Source organism: Staurois parvus, unplaced genomic scaffold (assembly GCF_062004578.1).
Source record: "Staurois parvus isolate SC_StPar_1 unplaced genomic scaffold, SC_StPar_1.0 ptg000221l, whole genome shotgun sequence".
Classification (NCBI taxonomy): Eukaryota; Metazoa; Chordata; class Amphibia; order Anura; family Ranidae; genus Staurois; species Staurois parvus.
In genome coordinates, this window is record NW_028318017.1 from 1,054,228 (window position 1) to 1,074,673 (window position 20,446).

General features: G+C 43.6%; 1 protein-coding gene across 1 annotated transcript in view; it reads right to left on the minus strand.

Moving 5' to 3' along the window:
• The window catches only part of LOC149460727 (uncharacterized), a 49,391-nt gene that overhangs the window by 4,479 nt on the left and 24,466 nt on the right, over nt 1-20,446 (minus strand). Inside the window, exons 4-5 of the mRNA XM_089679222.1 lie at nt 17,904-18,025; nt 17,415-17,540 (exon numbers count right to left, since the gene is read on the minus strand). Of these exons, the coding sequence (XP_089535348.1) occupies nt 17,415-17,540; nt 17,904-18,025 (248 nt within the window). The remainder of the gene's footprint in view (nt 1-17,414; nt 17,541-17,903; nt 18,026-20,446) is intronic.

Genomic DNA, 20,446 nt, shown 5'->3' on the forward strand with positions numbered 1-20,446 from the left:
TATGGGCTGGAAAAATCAGAATGTAAATGGATAGAAAACTGGCTAAAAGATGGTATTCAGAGAGTAGTGGTTAATGATTCATACTCTGAATGGTCTGGGGGTGTCAGTGGTGTACCCCAAGGTTCAGTGTTATTAGTGGGAGACCACAAGGTTCAGTGTTATTAGTGGGGTACCCCAAGGTTCAGTGTTATTAATCAGTTCCAGCCCGGCCTATGGCCAGATGGTGGCCGGGCGAGCACCTCGTCCCTCCAGTTGGAAGCCAAATGGCGTCCTTCCAGGCATGCTCAGTTTGCATGCCCGCAGAGCCGTGCAGGGTGCGATCTGTCACCAGCTGTGTACCTCAGACACGGCCAATGACAGATCTGTGTACCGGCCCCGTTGTCAGTACCATGTGACCTGCTGTGACCAATCACTGCAGGTCACATGACAGTTGTATACAAATGGATGGCTTCATTTTCTTCCCAAAAAAAGAACAAAAAGTTTGCAAATAAGTATTTGTTCTTCATAAATTTAGGCCGAGATGTATTCTGCTACATGTCTTTGGTGAAAATAATCCAAATTAGTATTTATGATTTAGTCTGTAGGGAAGGTATAGAGTTCACAAACTATGGGAGATATCTGAAAATTGATCAATCCTGAAGTACCGACAGCCAATCTAATTTCTTGAGGTCCAACAGTACAGATATCCCCCAAATGTCGGAACGGTACAGATATCCCCCAAATGTCGGGATGGTACAGATATTCCCCAAATGTCGGGATGGTAAAGATATCCCCCAAATGTTGGGACGGTACAGATATCCCCCAAATGTCAGAACAGTACAGATATCCCCCAAATGTCAGAACAGTACAGATATCCCCCAAATGTCTGGACGGTACAGACATCCCCCAAATGTCAGAACAGTACAGATATCCCCCAAATATCAGCACAGTACAGATATCCCCCAAATATCAGCACAGTACAGATATCCCCCAAATGTCAGGACAGTACAGATATGTCCTCACTGTATAGTGCAGGGGTCAGGAGTATGTAATGTACAACATAGAGTATATAGTGCAGGGGTCAGGAGTATGTAATGTACAACATAGAGTATATAGTGCAGGGGTCAGGAGTATGTAATGTACAACATAGAGTATATAGTGCAGGGGTCAGGAGAATGTAATGTACAACATAGAGTATATAGTGCAGGGGTCAGGGGTATGTAATGTACAATATAAATTATACAGTGTAACGGTCAGGACTCATAATATTCAGCACTCAGTGGTGGCCTAGATGTCCACATGAGACAAGCTGCAGAGGTCCTACACTGCTGCCTCCCATCTCCTGAGACTGAATCCATTGTTTCTATGTGTTTATCAGATGATGGGGGATCTAGGTGGATCCTCCGTACTGCTCTCTCCTTTACAATAAAGTCTCCTCTTACCCGGTGATGTGAGGGGCGGCTGATTGTCCATCATGACGTCCTTGTAGAGATCCTTGTGTCCTTCTAAATACTCCCACTCCTCCATGGAGAAATAGACAGTGACACCCTGACACCTTATAGGAACCTGACACACACAATGATACAGTCACCATCCAGACACATCCCTTGTCTGTTACTGGAGAATGTCCCAGAATTCCCGGCACCGCTCACCTCTCCTGTCAGCTGATGGACCATCATGGTGGTCAGTTCCAGAATCTTCTGCTCTTTCTCCCTCTGAGGTATTAGAGAATGAGATGGAGGCACCATGGTGAGGCTCTGGGTTCTGCTCCATCCTCCTGAGATTGGCTCCCCACTAGACTTCTTCTTTACAACATAATCCTACAGATCAGGAGAAAAATAAAACAATATCAACCACCTGACATCATCTAAATGTGTGCAAAAATAAAATGGTCTATTGACCAGAATAGACAAGAGTGATGTCATGTGACCTCCCAGAATCCTCCTCACCTCTCCGGTTAGGTCTGTGTTTTATTAATAGAGATGAGAGTGATGTCATGTGACCTCCCAGAATCCTCCTCACCTCTCCGGTCAGGTCTGTGTTTTATTAATAGAGAAAAGAGTGATGTCATGTGACCTCCCAGAATCCTCCTCACCTCTCCGGTCAGGTCTGTGTTTTATTAATAAAGGTAAGAGTGATGTCATGTGACCTCCCAGAATCCTCCTCACCTCTCGGGTCAGGTCTGTGTTTTATTAATAGAGATACGAGTGATGTCATGTGACCTCCCAGAATCCTCCTCACCTCTCCGGTCAGGTCTGTGTTTTATTAATAGAGATAAGAGTGATGTCATGTGACCTCCCAGAATCCTCCTCACCTCTCCGGTCAGCAGGTAGACGATCTCCAGGGTGAGGTTTAGTATCTTCTCAGTCATGTGACTCCGGTCCTCCTCCATCCTCATTGGTGCCATCATGTGATCTATACAGGTCTCCTTGTAGACGGATAACTTTGGGAAATGAAAGTAAGAATGATTTGGATGGTATTGGTCACACAATAATAGGATGTGGATGTGAGGGGGGAATAGGAGGGTTGCTGGACATTGAAGAACTACTCCCCCCATGGGAAGACATTTTGTTTGGAATGTTTAGTGTTTACTACAATTTTGAGGTCCGGGGCCCCTTTTCTCTGTTGGGTTTGTTTGGTCTCTGAACTGGTTTTGATGAGTATTAGATCTGCAGACAAGGAATGATAAATCTGATCCTTCCTATGACTAGTTTGCTCTGAGGCAGTGCTGTGAGGTCAATGTCGGCTCATCATGCAGGGATGGTCACTTTACATCACCCGACGCCCGGGAGATGTAGTTCTGGGGGCCGGGCAAGTATTGTTTTTAATCTTTATCCCTGCTGAGGGCAAGCCACAGGGCTCTCCTTTCAGATGCCAGCCTCTGCCACCCCGGTTGTGTGAACCTCTCCTGTACCTACTATGCTTCCCCGGCTCTGCTTGCCCATCTGTGGGCCCGGGTCAGCGGGTGTCGGAGGGTAGAGGGGATGGAGGAGAGTGGACACGTTCACTTCCTTCTTGTCCTGACCCAGAAGTGATGTTATGACAGGTTTCCCGACCATCAAGGCCGGCAAAGGATGTAATGCGGTGCGATGTGCTCTACATTACATCCAATGGAGTACAGGGGAGACATTGGGGGTCTTTTAGACCCTGGATGTCTCAATAAAGAGAACCTCTCATCAAGAGTCATCTTATAGAGGACTTTGTCCCCTTAAGTAAAAATGTTTTTTTAATTGTAAACAATTAAAGTTACACCCAAGTACATAACTCCTCCCCTTAAAAATTTTTAAGGCTCCCCCACATATATGCACGCCCAAACGTAAGAGCACACGCTGGAGCGCCTACACGTGATAACATTGATTGTGATACACGTTACATATCGCCGGTCACACCAGAATGAGAGGATAATTCTAGGAGCAGACCTCCTCCGTACTCTATACTGATGACCTAGAAGGGGCTATAAATGTGTCCCCTATAGATAATACCGGGGACTAAAGGTTGTCACCATTTCAGCACACACAACTTAAGGTTTGACATGTTGGATATCTATTTACTCGCTGCAACCTCAGGTTTTATATTTTTACACATAAATGGGTCATTTATTGCTTTTTGTGCCCTGAAATCAGCTTAAGTGTATATTTTACTGAAATTTGGCATTTCCTAGACTTTGTGATATTTTGTGACATAAAAAATTAGAACTGCCGCTATTTTATTCTCTAAAGTCTCTACTTTCAGAAAATCGATATTTTGGGGGTTTTGGGTCATCTTCAGGATAAAATGATTTTTTAAATGTGCAAAAAATGAAAAAATGGCTCTGGGAGTGAAAGGGAGAAAGGATAAGCCGGACACTCCCCTTTCCTGAGGAGCAGCCAATCGGTTCTCATTACACTGCAAGGTCTCTCCCCTCCCTGCTAGTCCCCGGGTGTGGTGCTGGAGACAGGCGGGGGAGGGGAGGAGGAGATAAACAGAACAATATTACACATTTAAGTTGCTATAAAGCCCCTTTCATTTTTTAAACCCCCCAACATTCCTAAAAGAGCCTCAGATTTATATACATTTGTTGTAAATAGGAAATAACATCTTATTACCTCCTCTGCTGCCACTTCCACCAACGTCTCCTCTCTACTTTTTCCTGCCTCACCTCTCATCTGGAACCTTCTGTCTGTGCCTGACATCACTTCCTGTCTGTGCCTGACATCATTTCCTGTCTGTGCCTGACATCACTTCCTGTCTGTGCCTGACATCACTTCCTGTCTGCATTCCATAGAGACTTCCTGTGTGAGTATAGGTGAGATCCCCACCTTGTGGAGTTCAGAGGAACTGCAGCCCCGAGATCCATCCCATAATCCCCCTTCCTGTATAATATGTACCTTACAGGGATACTACGGGAGATGAAACATTACTGAATAAAGGAAGAAGAAATAAATGTAACTCTTAAGTAACCAACTGTTCAACAAACATCTCTTATTACATATAGAAAAGTCTTACAAACACAGAACACAAAATACAAATGTATAGCTAATGAGAGCGATCCCGCCAAACCTGATCCTTCTGGGGGGACAATGCAAAAATATATATCAATCCACTCATAATGACATCATCTTCTGGGAATGTCTGCACATCCATCCATTTCATACACATTTCATTGTCTCAGCAGATCCCCTGCAGCCTATTAGCACCCATTTCCCTCTCTATGTCTCGGCAAATCTCCTGCACCCTATTAGCACCCATTTCCCTTTCTATGTCTCAGCTGGCTGATTTTTACCATGTGTCCTATGTCTTCAAGCAGAGTCCTATGTCTTTCGATCCTCTTTCAGCCTTTATGGTCAGGGTTTATGGGTTTATGTATCCCAGGGATCCTATAATAATTCCCATATTACTCCCATGGATCCTTTCTGGTCTGCAGAATTGGGATGTAGCCGGGTTGTTGACATTAATAGGGATGGTAAAATCTCAGAGAATGATAGTTTGTAGTTCAGAGGAGAGAAAGTAGGGTAGCCAGGCGGAGAAATCATCAAGAAAGCGGGACACGGGTCCAGGAGGCCGATAGATCACTGCAATCCTCAGAGAAATGGGAGAAAACAGTGAGTCTGGGAAGAAGAGAAGGATAGAGAGGGAGGGTTAGGGAGGACATGGAAGGTGCTCAGTGGGAATAGAAGCAAACCAACCCCACCACCTTTCTGACCACTGGGTCTGGGTGAGTGGGTCCAGATGAGGCCTCCATAGGAAAGTGCTGCGGGGGAAGCAGAATCTGCTGCTTGGAGACAGGTGTGTAATATTATATATCTAATGACACAATGTGTAATATAATGTATATAATGATACAATGTATAATGGAATGTATATAATGATACAATGTGTAATAGGATGTATATAATGATACAATGTATAATGGAATGTATACAATGATACAATGTATAATATAATGTATATAATGATACAATGTATAATAGGATGTATATAATGATACAATGTATAATGGAATGTATATAATGATACAATGTATAATAGAATGTATATAATGATACCATTTATAATAGGATGTATATAATGATACAATGTATAATAGGATGTATATAATGATACAATGTATAATGTGATGTATATAATGATACAATGTATAACAGAATGTATATAATGATAGAATGTATATAATGATACAATGTGTAATAGAATGTATATAATGATACAATGTATAATAGAATGTATATAATGATACAATGTGTAATAGAATGTATATAATGATGCAATGTATAATAGAATGTATATAATGTATAATGTGATGTATATAATGATACAATGTATAACAGAATGTATATAATGATACAATGTGTAATCTAATGTATATAATGATACAATGTGTAATAGAATGTATATAATGATACAATGTGTAATAGAATGTATATAATGATACAATGTATAATGTGATGTATATAATGATACATTGTATAATATAATGTATATAATGATACAATGTATAATAGAATGTATATAATGATACAATGTATAATGGAATGTATATAATAATACAATGTATAATGTGATGTATATAATGATACAATGTATAATGTGATGTATATAATGATATAAAGTGTAATATAATGTATATAATGATACAATGTATAATAGAATGTATATAATGATACAATGTATAATAGGATGTATATAATGATACAATGTATAATAGGATGTATATAATGATACAATGTATAATGGGATGTATATAATGATACAATGTATAATAGGATGTATATAATGATACAATGTATAACATAATGTATATAATGATACAATGTATAATAGAATGTATATAATAATATAATGTATAATGTGATGTATATAATGATACAATGTGTAATATATATATATATATATATATATATATATATATATATATAAAATGATACAATGTATCTCTCTCTTCCATTCAGAAAGAGAAAACATGGGGTAGGCTTCATAGTGACTGATCACTGTGATAGCCAGTCAGAGGCTCCCAGCACAAAGACAGATACACAAATTAGCGGCCCCACGGAACAAATCCCAGGTCTGAGAGGTCACTAATTTGCATGCGCTCGGCATCAGGGGGTTAAACCAACACTATGAAACCAGCCATTGATTTAAAATGGTAAATTCTGCATTTGGCCTTTAGATGGCGCTAAGTATCCTAGGAATTCTCACCATCCAATAGACAAATGTGGTATTTTCCATGTGAAATGGATGGAAACCCTTCATGCAGCTCAGCATTGGTCCATTGGTCCCCCCACCCCATTCACACAGAAGGAATGGACTGTACCGGCACTTCTACCTGGGGGAGTTGTTGTTCCATTTATTAATAGACTCCTAAATGTCAGGAGACGATTATTTATTGTATTTATTATTAATACTTCCCTACCCGGCCAATTCTGACATTCCGACATGTAAAAGTCATTATTTGCTGGGAAATGACTGAGAGCCCCCAAATATTATATATAAGCAGAGACCCTGGAGAGTAACATGGTTGCTGTTACAATATTTGTCGCTCCATATTTCTGCAGCTTTTTTTATGTACATTTTTAGAAAAGAAACTTTACCTAATCTTAGTGCAGCAAACACAATATAATACCGTTTTGGGGGTAAAAAATGATGTTGTGCCGAGTAAATAGATACCTAACATGTCACGCTTTAAAATTGCAAACACCAGTGGAACGGCACCAAACTACGGGGCCTAAATACCCCCCATAGGTGTCACTCAGGTTACCAGTGTAGAGTTACACAGGAGGTCTGATGCCGGAATTATCGCTCTCACTCTGACATTTCCAGCCATACCTGTGTGGATACACGTGTGGTGAGAACACCGTTTACAATGCGTTGAGGACTTCCATGTGTTAGCATTTGTGTGCAAACACAGGGGGGGGTGCTTTCATTTTTTTAATTATTTCTTTTAATTTTTTTTTATTTTTACTCTTCCCCAATTTATTTATTACTTTTATTGCTATCAGACAGGTTCTCTTTACTGAGACATCTGGGGTCTACTGGACCCCAGATCCCAATCTGACCTTAAAAACATCCGATCAAACCAAGATCAGTTCATTCTGATGCTTTCACAAGCTGGAACTGGCTTGTTTACATCTGAGTGACTCTGGAAGTGACACAATCCTCGTTCCTTCTACATCCACGGGGGATCCTTTATCCAGATTACAGCTCACCTCCTCATAGATGGTTAATAGGTTGGTCTGACAAGAACGATCTTTTCCCATAAATCCATGCTGGTTACTACTAATGATACTATGTTCATCAGCAAATTCCTGGATATGGTCCCTTATCATCCCTCCAATAGTTTACAAACTATTGATGTTAGGCTGACTGGCTTGGGGTTTCCAGATATGTATCTCGGCCCTTTCTGGAATACTGGAACCACGTTAGATTTTCACCAATCTGCTGCCACCATTCCGGTCAGTAAGCTTTCCTAAATATGAGGAATGACTGTCTATCAATGACCTGGCTACATTCTTTGAGGACTCTCAGATGCAAGCCATCTGGTCCTGGTGATTCATTCACATTTAATTTTTTTTTAGACCTTCTAGTCTTTTGTAAGGGACCACTACACTGACCAGAGATAAAAGGGAATCCTTCAATTGGTCACAAAATGTAAGGGACCACTACACTGACTACTGATATAAGGGGGTCCTTCCGCCATTGGTCACCCATGTAAGGGACCACTACATTGACCACTGATATAAGGGGGTCCTTCTCCCATTGGTCACCAATGTAAGGGACCACTACACGGACCACTGATATAAGGGGGTCCTTCTCCCATTGGTCACCAATGTAAGGGGCCACTACACTGACCACTGATATAAGGGGATCCTTCTCCCATTGGTCACCAATGTAAGGGACCACTACACAGACCACTAATACAAGGGGCTCTTTCTCCCATTGTCACCAATGTAAGGGACCACTACACTGACCACTGATATAAGGGGTCCTTCTCCCATTGGTCACCAATGTAAGGGACCGCTGCACTGACTACTGATATAAGGGGTCCTTCTCCCATCGGTCACCAATGTGAGGGACCGCTACACTAACCACTGATATAAGGGGGTCCTTCTCCCATTGGTCACCAATGTAAGGGACCACTACACTGACCACTGATATAAGGGATTCTCCTCCCATTGGTCACCAATGTAAGGGACCACTACACTGACCACTGATATAAGGGGATCCTTCTCCCATTTGGTCACCAATGTAATGGACCACTACACCGACCACTGATATAAGGGATCCTTCTCCCATTGGTCATCAATGTAATGGACCAATACATTGACCACTGATATAAGGGGGTCCTTCTCCCATTGGTCACCAATGTAAGGGACCACTACACTGACCACTGATATAAGGAGGTCCTTCTCCCATTGGTCACTAATGTAAGGGACCACTACACTGACCACTGATATAAGGAGGTCCTTCTCCCATTGGTCACCAATGTAATGGACCAATACATTGACCACTGATATAAGGGGGATCCTTCTCCCATTTTCCAAAAAAGATTTTTATTAGAAGAAAGCAGGCATAACAATACATATACAGACGTGAATCCAAAATCGGACAGATTACTGTATGTCGCCTCCCGTGTCGCAGACAGGTCAAAGCATAACAGGCAATACAAAACAGAACATTGTCAAACATTTAGTCAGCATAATATTACAATCCAGGAATTGTACCACAAATAAGAAATGAGTTAGGAGAAATATTGTCGTTTGACCATTGAGCAGAATTTTCTGTCAGGGAAGTGTGTGATATCGAATATGAACAGCATCTATGAAAACCTTCGATCCGTTTCACGTGTCCAAGAATTGGAAATGTAAGTATTATGGAGCGTAATACGTCTGTTTGAGGTTCAGCATTCTGTATTGGATATGGTACAAAGATAAGAGTAGAATACAGGTGAGAGCTAAAGATCAGGTAGAAAGAGGGTTAGTCAGTAATTAGAGTAACTTGGTGATAACGTAAGTATATAGAAAGGGAGAAAGAAGAAAGAGAGAGAGAGAGAGAGAAAAAAAAGGAAGGGGGGGGAGAGGTAGGGAAGGGCTTATGGTATGATAAAACGGAAAAAAGGAGTATATTCTTGTGGGTAGGTGGCTTTTAACATGTGAGACGCGTCACAATAGAAATATCAGTTTATAGTTGAATCCATGGTGTGAATCAAGACAGTCAACCGGGTAATATGCGGATACAAGTCCCAAAGGAGCAAGCCTTGGTAAAGGACAAAAGGTATATCTAAGCATAGATCGTGTCAGGGACCATCGCGACGCATGGGTCTACACATGCGTAGGTGTCTGTCAAGACATGCAGGCAGCAGGGCACTAGGACCCAGGCACACCCGTAGTCTATGAAAATACTGGGCAGGCACTAGGACCTAGGCTGCGCCTCTCAGGTGCAGGGCGGGCTACTTAAACCAACCTTGTACAGACACTTGTTGCCGAATGGTCTTTGCGTATCCTGTTGCCTGTGTTGTGAGTACTCTGATCTGGATTGTCTGACCTTGTTGCCTTCTCCTGTCCTGACCCCTTGACTTGCCTGACTCTGCTCCTGGATGCTCCCTTATAGATCTGATCTTCTGGTATTGACCCTGCGTGTGACCCGACTATCCCTTGCCTACCGTCTTGTACCGCACTGACCCGCTAGTTACCGACACGGCCTGTTTGACTCTGATCTTGCTCATCCATCCCTCAGGGATCCCCGGGCTCCCTCACATCAGACTCTTAACCCACAGGAGCCTCTGGCAGACTCCTCTACCTCTGGTAGAGATACTCGGTAGCTGCGACCTGGTCCTGGGGCGCTCCAAGTCCATCCCCACCATCAGGGGCCCTGGTGAACAAGTGTTTCGGTACTTAGACTCCGCACTCTGGGGAGGCTCTATCAGGGGACTGATAGAGGTGCTGTCAGGTGGTGCGTTACAGATCGAGAGGTATCTCAGAAAAGAGAACATTCCCCAGTGTCAGAATATGTGTAGACCAGCAATGGGCAAACTACGGCCCGCGGGCCGTATACGGCCCGGCGGACCTTTTAATCCGGCCCGCGGAGCGTGATATAAAAAAAAAAACAGCCAGGGCAGGCAAACATTGGCTGTCAGGATGTGTGTAGGCGGGGCAGCGTGACGAACGTGAGGGGAGGGGAGCTAGGCTCCTCTCACAGTCCGCCCTGAAGACCGGAACGACGCGAGAACACGGCGAGAGGAACACGCGGAGCAAAGGTAAGTGAATTGACACAGGGGGGACTTGACTTACTACTTGGGGGGGAATAGTACTGTGGAGGATGAAATACTATATGAGGGATGAATTAATATGGGGAATGAATTACTATAGGGGGGATGAATTACTATACGGGGGATGAATTACTATATGGGGGATGAATTACTATATGGGGGATTAATTACTATATGGGGGATGAATTACTATGGGGGATGAATTACTATATGGGGGATTAATTACTATGGGGGATGAATTACTATATGGGGGATGAATTACTATGGGGGATGAATTACTATATGGGGGATGAATTACTATATGGGGGATGAATTACTATATGGGGGATTAATTACTATATGGGGGATGAATTACTATGGGGGATGAATTACTATATGGGGGATTAATTACTATGGGGGATGAATTACTATATGGGGGATGAATTACTATGGGGGATGAATTACTATGGGGGATGAATTACTATATGGGGGATTAATTACTATGGGGGATGAATTACTATATGGGGGATGAATTACTATGGGGGATGAATTACTATATGGGGGATGAATTACTATATGGGGGATGAATTACTATATGGGGGATTAATTACTATATGGGGGATGAATTACTATGGGGGATGAATTACTATATGGGGGATTAATTACTATGGGGGATGAATTACTATATGGGGGATGAATTACTATGGGGGATGAATTACTATATGGGGGATGAATTACTATATGGGGGATGAATTACTATATGGGGGATTAATTACTATATGGGGGATGAATTACTATGGGGGATGAATTACTATATGGGGGATTAATTACTATGGGGGATGAATTACTATATGGGGGATGAATTACTATGGGGGATGAATTACTATGGGGGATGAATTACTATATGGGGGATGAATTACTATATGGGGGATGAATTACTATATGGGGGATGAATTACTATAAAGGGGATTAATTACTATGCTTACTATGGGGGAATATTCATTCATCTACTCTTGGTCCGGCTCCCGGGTCCAATATATGAACCCATTGCGGCCCTCAAGTCAAAATGTTTGCCCACCCCTGGTGTAGACAATCATTGCTGCATTAATAGGTGGTAGGAAAGGGTGGTTTTAAAATGCTTCCAACAGGCCCAAGTTCCCCTGAATCTCTTGGGATGTTCCTTAGCAACAGAGATCAGTTCCTCCATTTCCTCAGTTCTATTGATCCTCGCAAACCATTCACGGATAGTGGGAATATTTGTCGAGCACCAGTGGACTGGGACACATTGTTTTGCGGCATTGACCATGTGCATGGCGACTGATTTACGATATGTCCGGGATGGGAGTGAGGAGTGATGCAGTAGAAATTGTGCAGGGTGAGCTCCAGGCTATACGTAGTTACTCGTGTGATTGTCGATTGAACTCTCCCCCAAAATGGCTGCAGCATAGGGCAGTCCCACCAAATGTGCATGAGTGTACCCTTAGCCAGGTGGCATCTCCAACAAGAGTCCAAGATAGTGGGATCGAACTGGTGAAGCAGGGATGGAACTCTGTACCATCTAGAGCAGTGGTTCTCAACCTTTCTAATGCCGCGACCCCTTAATACAGTTCCTCATGTTGTGGTGACCCCCAACCATAAAATTATTTTCGTTGCTACTTCATAACTGTAATTTTGCAGTGGGAGGACTAGCGCCCCATCACTGATGTCAGTGGGAGGAATAGTGCCCCATCATTGGTATCAGTGGGAGGAATAGTGTCCCATCATTGGCGTTAGTGGGAGGAATAGTGCCCCATCATTGGTGTCAGTGGGAGGAATAGTGCCCCATCATTAGTATCAGCGGGAGGAATAGTGTCCCATCATTGGTATCAGTGGGAGGAATAGTGCCTCATCATTGGTGTCAGTGGGAGGAATAGTGCCCCATCATTGGCGTTAGTGGGAGGAATAGTGCCCCATCATTGGTGTCAGTGGGAGGAATAGTGCCCCATCATTAGTATCAGCGGGAGGAATAGTGTCCCATCATTGGTATCAGTGGGAGGAATAGTGTCCCATCATTGGTATCAGTGGGAGGAATAGTGTCCCATCATTGGTATCAGTGGGAGGAATAGTGTCCCATCATTGGTATCAGTGGGAGGAATAGTGCCCCATCATTGGTATCAGTGGGAGGAATAGTGCCCCATCATTGGCATCAGTGGGAGGAATAGTGCCCCATCATTGGCATCAGTGGGAGGAATAGTGCCCCATCATTGGCATCAGTGGGAGGAATAGTGCCCCATCATTGGCATCAGTGGGAGGAATAGTGCCCCATCATTGGCGTCAGTGGGAGGAATAGTGCCCCATCATTGGCGTCAGTGGGAGGAATAGTGCCCCATCATTGGCGTCAGTGGGAGGAATAGTGCCCCATCATTGGCGTCAGTGGGAGGAATAGTGTCCCATCATTGGCGTCAGTGGGAGGAATAGTGCCCCATCATTGGTGTCAGTGGGAGGAATAGTGCCCCATCATTGGCGTCAGTGGGAGGAATAGTGCCCCATCATTGGCATCAGTGGGAGGAATAGTGCCCCATCATTGGCATCAGTGGGAGGAATAGTGCCTCATCATTGGTATCAGTGGGAGGAATAGTGCCCCATCATTGGTGTCAGTGGGAGGAATAGTGCTCCATCATTGGTGTCAGTGGGAGGAATAGTGCTCCATCATTGGTGTCAGTGGGAGGAATAGTGTACAATCATTGGCGTCAGTGGGAGGAATAGTGCCCAATCATTGGCGTCAGTGGGAGGAATAGTGCCCCATCATTGGTGTCAGTGGGAGGAATAGTGCCCCATCATTGGTGTCAGTGGGAGGAATAGTGCCCCATCGTGGGTGCCAGTGGGAGGAATAGTGCCCCATTGTGGGTGTCATTGGGAGGAATAGTGCCTCATCATTGGTGTCAGTGGGGGGAGGAATAGTGCCCCATCGTTGGTGTCAGTGGGGGGAGGAATAGTGCCCCATCGTTGGTGTCAGTGGGGGGAGGAATAGTGCCCCATCGTTGGTGTCAGTGGGGGGAGGAATAGTGCCCCATCGTTGGTGTCAGTGGGGGGAGGAATAGTGCCCCATCGTTGGTGTCAGTAGGGGGAGGAATAGTGCCCCATCGTTGGTGTCAGTGGGGGGAGGAATAGTGCCCCATCGTTGGTGTCAGTGGGGGGAGGAATAGTGCCCCATCGTTGGTATTAGTGACACAAATGATGGGGCACTATCCCTCCCACTGACACCAATGATACTTACCTTGCTGACCCCTGCTCCAGCCTGGGCTCGCTCTCTCCCTCTCCCATCTACAGGCAGCATACCTGGCTGCAGCAGCAAAATTTGCACTTACCTGTCAGCTGTCTTCCTTCTCTGGCCTCTCTCTTCACTCGCTCCTGCAGCTCCCTCGATCTTCTTTGATCTACGCGCGCTGCCGCTCGGCTCCTCCTCTCCAAGCTCCATCTCCTCGCCAGTGATTGGCCGCCTGTGTGCCTCTCCTGAGCTACAGTTCCGGTGGCCAATCAGCGGCGAGGAGGCGGTGACAGGGGCAGCATATCATCCCACCCACACATCGCCGGAGACAGGAGCGGTGTCTCGGTTCCTAAGACCATCGGAAATATGTGTTTTCCGATGGTCTTAGGCGACCCCTGTGAAATGGTCATTCGACCCCCAAAGGGTTCGCGACCCCCAGGTTGAGAACCGCTGATCTAGAGTATAGTTTGCTTTCCTGTGTGGAAACACATATGGAGCCCTTGTGAATAAGTGCGTAAATATGATCCCAGTCTTCCGGCGTTAGTTGGAGTTGTAGGTCAGAATAAGTATAAATCAGCACACATATATATATAAAATCCTCAAAAATCCCTTAAAGTCATATCAATATCCTTCCCCTGAAGTACTAATAAAATATATATTCATTGACTTAAACCCAAAAACCCACAATTATAGTGAAAAGATCAAAACCCAAAGAGATTACCCAAAAAATAAAAAATATCAAATATATATAAAAGAAAAAATAAATAAAGTCCCAATATGCAAAGTGTCCAAATAATGTGTCCAAACAAAGATCAATTTCTTGATAGGAAGACGCTTCCTACTCCACTGAAGAAGATGCAAATCAATCACAGGTACTCTTCAAATACCCTAAAACAAACAGATTCCAGCTTGTAATCAACCACATATGTACAGAGTGTCCTTAGATTGGTATCCTCTTGTTCCTCAGGACCTCACAAACAGACCAGGAATCAGTATGTGAATTATAATCATATATAAAATTTATTGTAGCCACTTACATATAAAAGCGATAAGATCAGCAAGACAGCATCCAACTCCTCATGCCCAGTATACGATCCCCTTTCCATGTGTAGAGGGTCTCCCGATCACCAGGTAATTCCCCCTTGCTACTCCTATCCAGCACTATCACTTTGTAGCTCTGGGGGATACCTGAAGTGCACCGTTACTCTCCAGACCTCCAACACACAGGGATTCCAGAATCCAAAATGGCTGCCACAGCACTTCCGGGAACGTCACGTGCCCTGGACGCGTTTCGTCTCTTCCGGACTTTGTCAACAAGGATACGGACATAAGGTTCCAGTTCTTTAAGTACCCACTCCTAACCTGGCGGAAATACCTCAGCGGCCATCTTACAAAGTGGAAAATTGAGATGAATGACTACCACAGCTGATATACCATGCTAGATAGTCATCCCCACCCCATAGCTCTCATCCCTAAGTTAACCTCAAGCCATACTTCAGTCCCAAGGATAATTAAACCACCTGCAGCCATTTTGGAAACTGAAAGAACAATTTTAAATAACCATAAGGTCGGGGGTAACACCACCCCTTCACCATTGATTACAAAAATCTACAAATAATAAAATCATTCACAAAAATTAAAAATATTAAAGAATATAAGAAGTACATGCTAAAAATCTAAATTAAAATAAAAATAAAATAATAAAGATTAATTTAGATTTTTAGCATGTACTTCTTATATTCTTTAATATTTTTAATTTTTGTGAATGATTTTATTATTTGTAGATTTTTGTAATCAATGGTGAAGGGGTGGTGTTACCCCCGACCCTATGGTTATTTAAAATTGTTCTTTCAGTTTCCAAAATGGCTGCAGGTGGTTTAATTATCCTTGGGACTGAAGTATGGCTTGAGGTTAACTTAGGGATGAGAGCTATGGGGTGGGGATGACTATCTAGCATGGTATATCAGCTGTGGTAGTCATTCATCTCAATTTTCCACTTTGTAAGATGGCCGCTGAGGTGTTTCCGCCAGGTTAGGAGTGGGTACTTAAAGAACTGGAACCTTATGTCCGTATCCTTGTTGACAAAGTCCGGAAGAGACGAAACGCGTCCAGGGCACGTGACGTTCCCGGAAGTGCTGCGGCAGCCATTTTGGATTCTGGAATCCCTGTGTGTTGGAGGTCTGGAGAGTAACGGTGCACTTCAGGTGTCCCCCAGAGCTACAAAGTGATAGTGCTGGATAGGAGTAGCAAGGGGGAATTACCTGGTGATCGGGAGACCCTCTACACATGGAAAGGGGATCGCATACTGGGCATGAGGAGTTGGATGCTGTCTTGCTGATCTTATTGTTTTTATATGTAAGTGGCTACAATAAATTTTATATATGATTATAATTCACATACTGATTCCTGGTCTGTTTGTGAGGTCCTGAGGAACAAGAGGATACCAATCTAAGGACACTCTGTACATATGTGGTGGATTACAAGCTGGAATCTGTTTGTTTTAGGGTATTTGAAGAGTACCTGTGATTGATTTGCATCTTCTTCAGTGGAGTACGAAGCGTCTTCCTATCAAGAAATTGATCTTTGTTTGGACACATTATTTGGACACTTTGCATATTGGGACTTTATTTATTTTTTCTTTTATATATATTTGATATTTTTTATTTTTTGGGTAATCTCTTTTAGTTGTAGGTCAGAGCTCCAGGCTATACAGGCTTTCCTAGACTGAACCTCAATAGTGTTTTCAAGATAAGAATATAGCTGAGATATAACATGTCTCTTGGGAGAGTCTGTAAAACAGAGTTTTTCAAATGGGGTAAGACGTCTAGTATATTGGTTTATGTGCGAAGAACTATGAACGAAATGGTGTATTTGTCTGTACATCCATGGCGTCAAGGTCAGGAGTGGCCACTTGTTAAGAATGATGTCTCTAGAAAGAAACATCCCATCTTTAAAGAGTTGGTGTATACACAGATTATTTGGGTGGCTGGATCCTGCAAGAAAAGTAGGTGACAAACCCGAGGGGAAGTCCGGGTTCATAGTAATGGACGAGAGTGGGCCCGGGGTAGAAGAAAAGTCAGATGTCTTAATTATCTGATGGTAACAGGCTAAAGTGGGGCCTATAAGAGGGTCTCCCGTGAACTCAACGGGGAGGTGTGATCTTTTCGTCCAAGGAGACGAGGCAAGTGGGGTCTTCGAGAAAGCAGCCTCCAAGTTGACCCACGCTTTTCGACTATGATTCGTAGACCAATCTACTATTCTAGCCATTTGGCATGCTCTATGGTAGCGGGCAATATCTGGTAGCCCAATACCTCCACTGAATTTAGGCATAGTGAGTTGGTCAAAACTGATTCTTGGACGTTTGTTACACCATAGGAACGAGGTGCATAAGGTTTTAAAAGACTTAAAAAAGGAATTAGGCAGTTTAATTGGAATTGTTTGCAATAGGTATAGAATTCTAGGAAGCACATTCAACGGTTCATCCCAAGTCCGCAGGTCTTTAGTGATATTGCGGAGGATGGGCAAGAAGTTCTGGTCAAGAAGATCTGTAAGAATGGCCGGTAGTTGGATTCCTAGGTACATGAATGCTTCAGACTGCCAGGTAAAGGGAAAATTAAGTTTTGTCTGACAAAGCAAATCTCGTGGTAAGGAAATATTTAGAGCTTGAGATTTACTGAAGTTGATTTTAAAATTGACTAGATACTGAAACAGCTTGAAGTCATGTAGTAGGTTAGGCAATGTAATATGTGAGTCTGTTAAGAAAAGTAAAATGTAAGCAAAGGCAGCGATTTTGTGTGTTTTGCCATTAATTGCAATCCCTTTAATGCTCTCATTTTGTTTAATGCATTGCAGAAACGGTTCAAGAGTGATGATAAATAGGAGGGGGGATAATGGGCATCCTTGTCTCATTCCATTTCGTAATGAAAAAGCATCTGAGAGGAGACCATTCACTCTCACTCTAGCCGTTGGCGTCGTGTATAGGGACATGATGAATTTCAAGAAGCGGGGAGGAAGCCTGAGACCAGATAGAACAGCCTCCATATAATCCCATGCTAGTCTGTCAAAGGCCTTCTCCGCATCTACAGAGAGGAAGAAGCCAGATTGTCTCTTCTGTATCAGCCAATGGTGTATGTTTATAGCCCTGATGGTGTTGTCTCTAGCCTCTCTGCCAGGGACGAAACCCACTTGATCAGTGGAAATAATAGTGTCAATAATGCTCAGTAGACGATTTGCCAAAATCTTTGCAAAAATCTTAAGGTCGACATTGTCATGGAAATTTTGTATTTATAGGTTGAACTTTAAATATATGAGTGTTATTCATATGTCTCTCGTGTGGCTTAATTAAAGCTCTGAAGGCTGCAATTGGGCCATGCGCATGTACAATGTATGTATTACAGTACTCAGCTTGGTAATGGACGAGATGGCAGATCTGCGCTTATAGACCGGCGTGTATTCCACCACGGCATTCAATGCGAATGCCGCCGGCGGTAGGGCCTGTATCCACATATCAGCAGCATAGTACCACATGGACTTCGTACCGCAAGGCGCCAAGCAGTGCGAACTCCGTGTGTAGGCTCATGTATATCTTACAAGCCATTACCGACCTGAAACTGTATCTGGATGGATGTGTTTTAATAAAGATCATATCGGGCCCATTCAGATACAGACTGGCACTGTTTAATCTAGGGGATGCTTGTACAGGGAATTTACATACCACTAGGAGCTAATAGGATTGGAAGTTTGCTCTCCTCAGAGAGTTCATGGGGGGGGGAGGACTGGTGTAAAGGGGGAAGGTTGCTTCCCTCAGAGAGCTCATGGAGGGAAGGGAGGACTGGTGATAGATAAGAGGAAAGGCTACGCTCCAATCGGAATGTACATCCTGTGTATAGGCACTCCCCATGCATTGTTCTGTGGGAGGGGATTGACCTGACTCATGTGGGGGGTGTGTGTGTGTGTGTAATAAAACCGGGGGCTGAGTCTGAAGCCAGCCTCTATGTGAATTCCAACAGCAACCTGAGAGTGTCGTATGATCATTCCCGGGTAATCATTCAGTAGGGAAATCGGGCGGTAGTTTGCCGGCGATGTCTGGTCTTTATTGTCTTTCGGTATCAATGTAATGTTGGCTTCAGAGAGGGCATGCATTGACCTGGTGTATCTAGCAAATTGAAGGCATTTAGAAATGGGTGTGCTAGGATATCTATGAAGGATTTGTAGTATGTGGTTATGAGACCATCTGGTCCCGGACTTTTGCCCGGCCTCAGTTGAGCAATGGCCTGTTGTAGCTCTGTCAAATTCAAAGCCCCATCCAAATCTGTCGCTTGTGACTGAGAAATAGTTTTAGGAAGATATTGGGCCAGAAAAGTCTGGATGTCCTTACGTGGTCTATCATCTCCTGTCGGTTTAGGTGGTAGGGGGAGGTTATAAAGCTCGGTGTAATATCGCTCAAATTCAGCTGCGATATCTGCAGATGTTCTAAGTGGATGACCTTGTTTCGAGTAAAGTCTATGAATGGTGTGTAACGCTTTTTTAGCTTGCAAGGCCCGTGCCAGAGTCCTGCCGCTTTTATTGCCATGTTCGTAGAAGAGTTTCTGGGCTAAAATAAAATTGCGTCTAGTTCTCTTTTCCACTAAATCTCGCAGTTTCTTTCATGCCTGGTCAAGTTCTGCCACAAAGGCTACAGCTTTCGAGCGCTTATGTGTACCTTCCAAGTCCCTAACTTTTAGCAGTAAGGAATTGAAAGAAGCCTGGGCTATCCATTTACGGGAGGCCGAAATAGAAAGCAGGAGTCCACGGATCACACATTTGTGTGCTTCCCATTGAATGCGCGGAGACGTTTCCATAGACATGTTCTCTTTAAAATAATTGGTCAGAGAATCCCGTATTTGACGGGTAACGTCGGAGTCAGTAAGGAGAAAGGGATCTAATCTCCATGTTTTGGACGCGTAAGGAGCGTCGGGAAGTTGAATAGTCATCATGATTGGGAGATGGTCAGAGAGAATCATTGGTTCTATAGAGGCTGACTTCAGCGTATGTAAATCTTTTTGTGGGGGAAAGAGATAGTCGATTCTAGAATGACGTTTGTGAGGAGCTGAACAAAAAGTGTAATCTTTATCGGAGGGGTGTAGGGTACGCCAGGTATCATGTAGGAGTAGGTAATTTAATTCTGCTTTTATCTGCTTAAGTGTTTGGAAGGGTTTTGATGAGAAGCCTGTCGAGGTGTCATCTAGGGGGTTCAAAGCCACATTGAAGTCACCTCCAAGAATCCACTTGAAAGGAAACAAGAATTCTGGAGATTTTATGAAAAAAACTCACTTGTGCAGTATTGGGACTATATATGTTGGCTAAAGTAATCGGTTTGTCATATAAAGTGCCCTTAAGGAAGAGGAACGTTCCCTCTGGATCCTCGAGAGATTCAGCGATCCTGAGCGGAAGCGTCTTGGAGATTAAAATAGATACACCCTTCGCTTTTACCTCTGTATTGACTGAATGATATGCTGTTG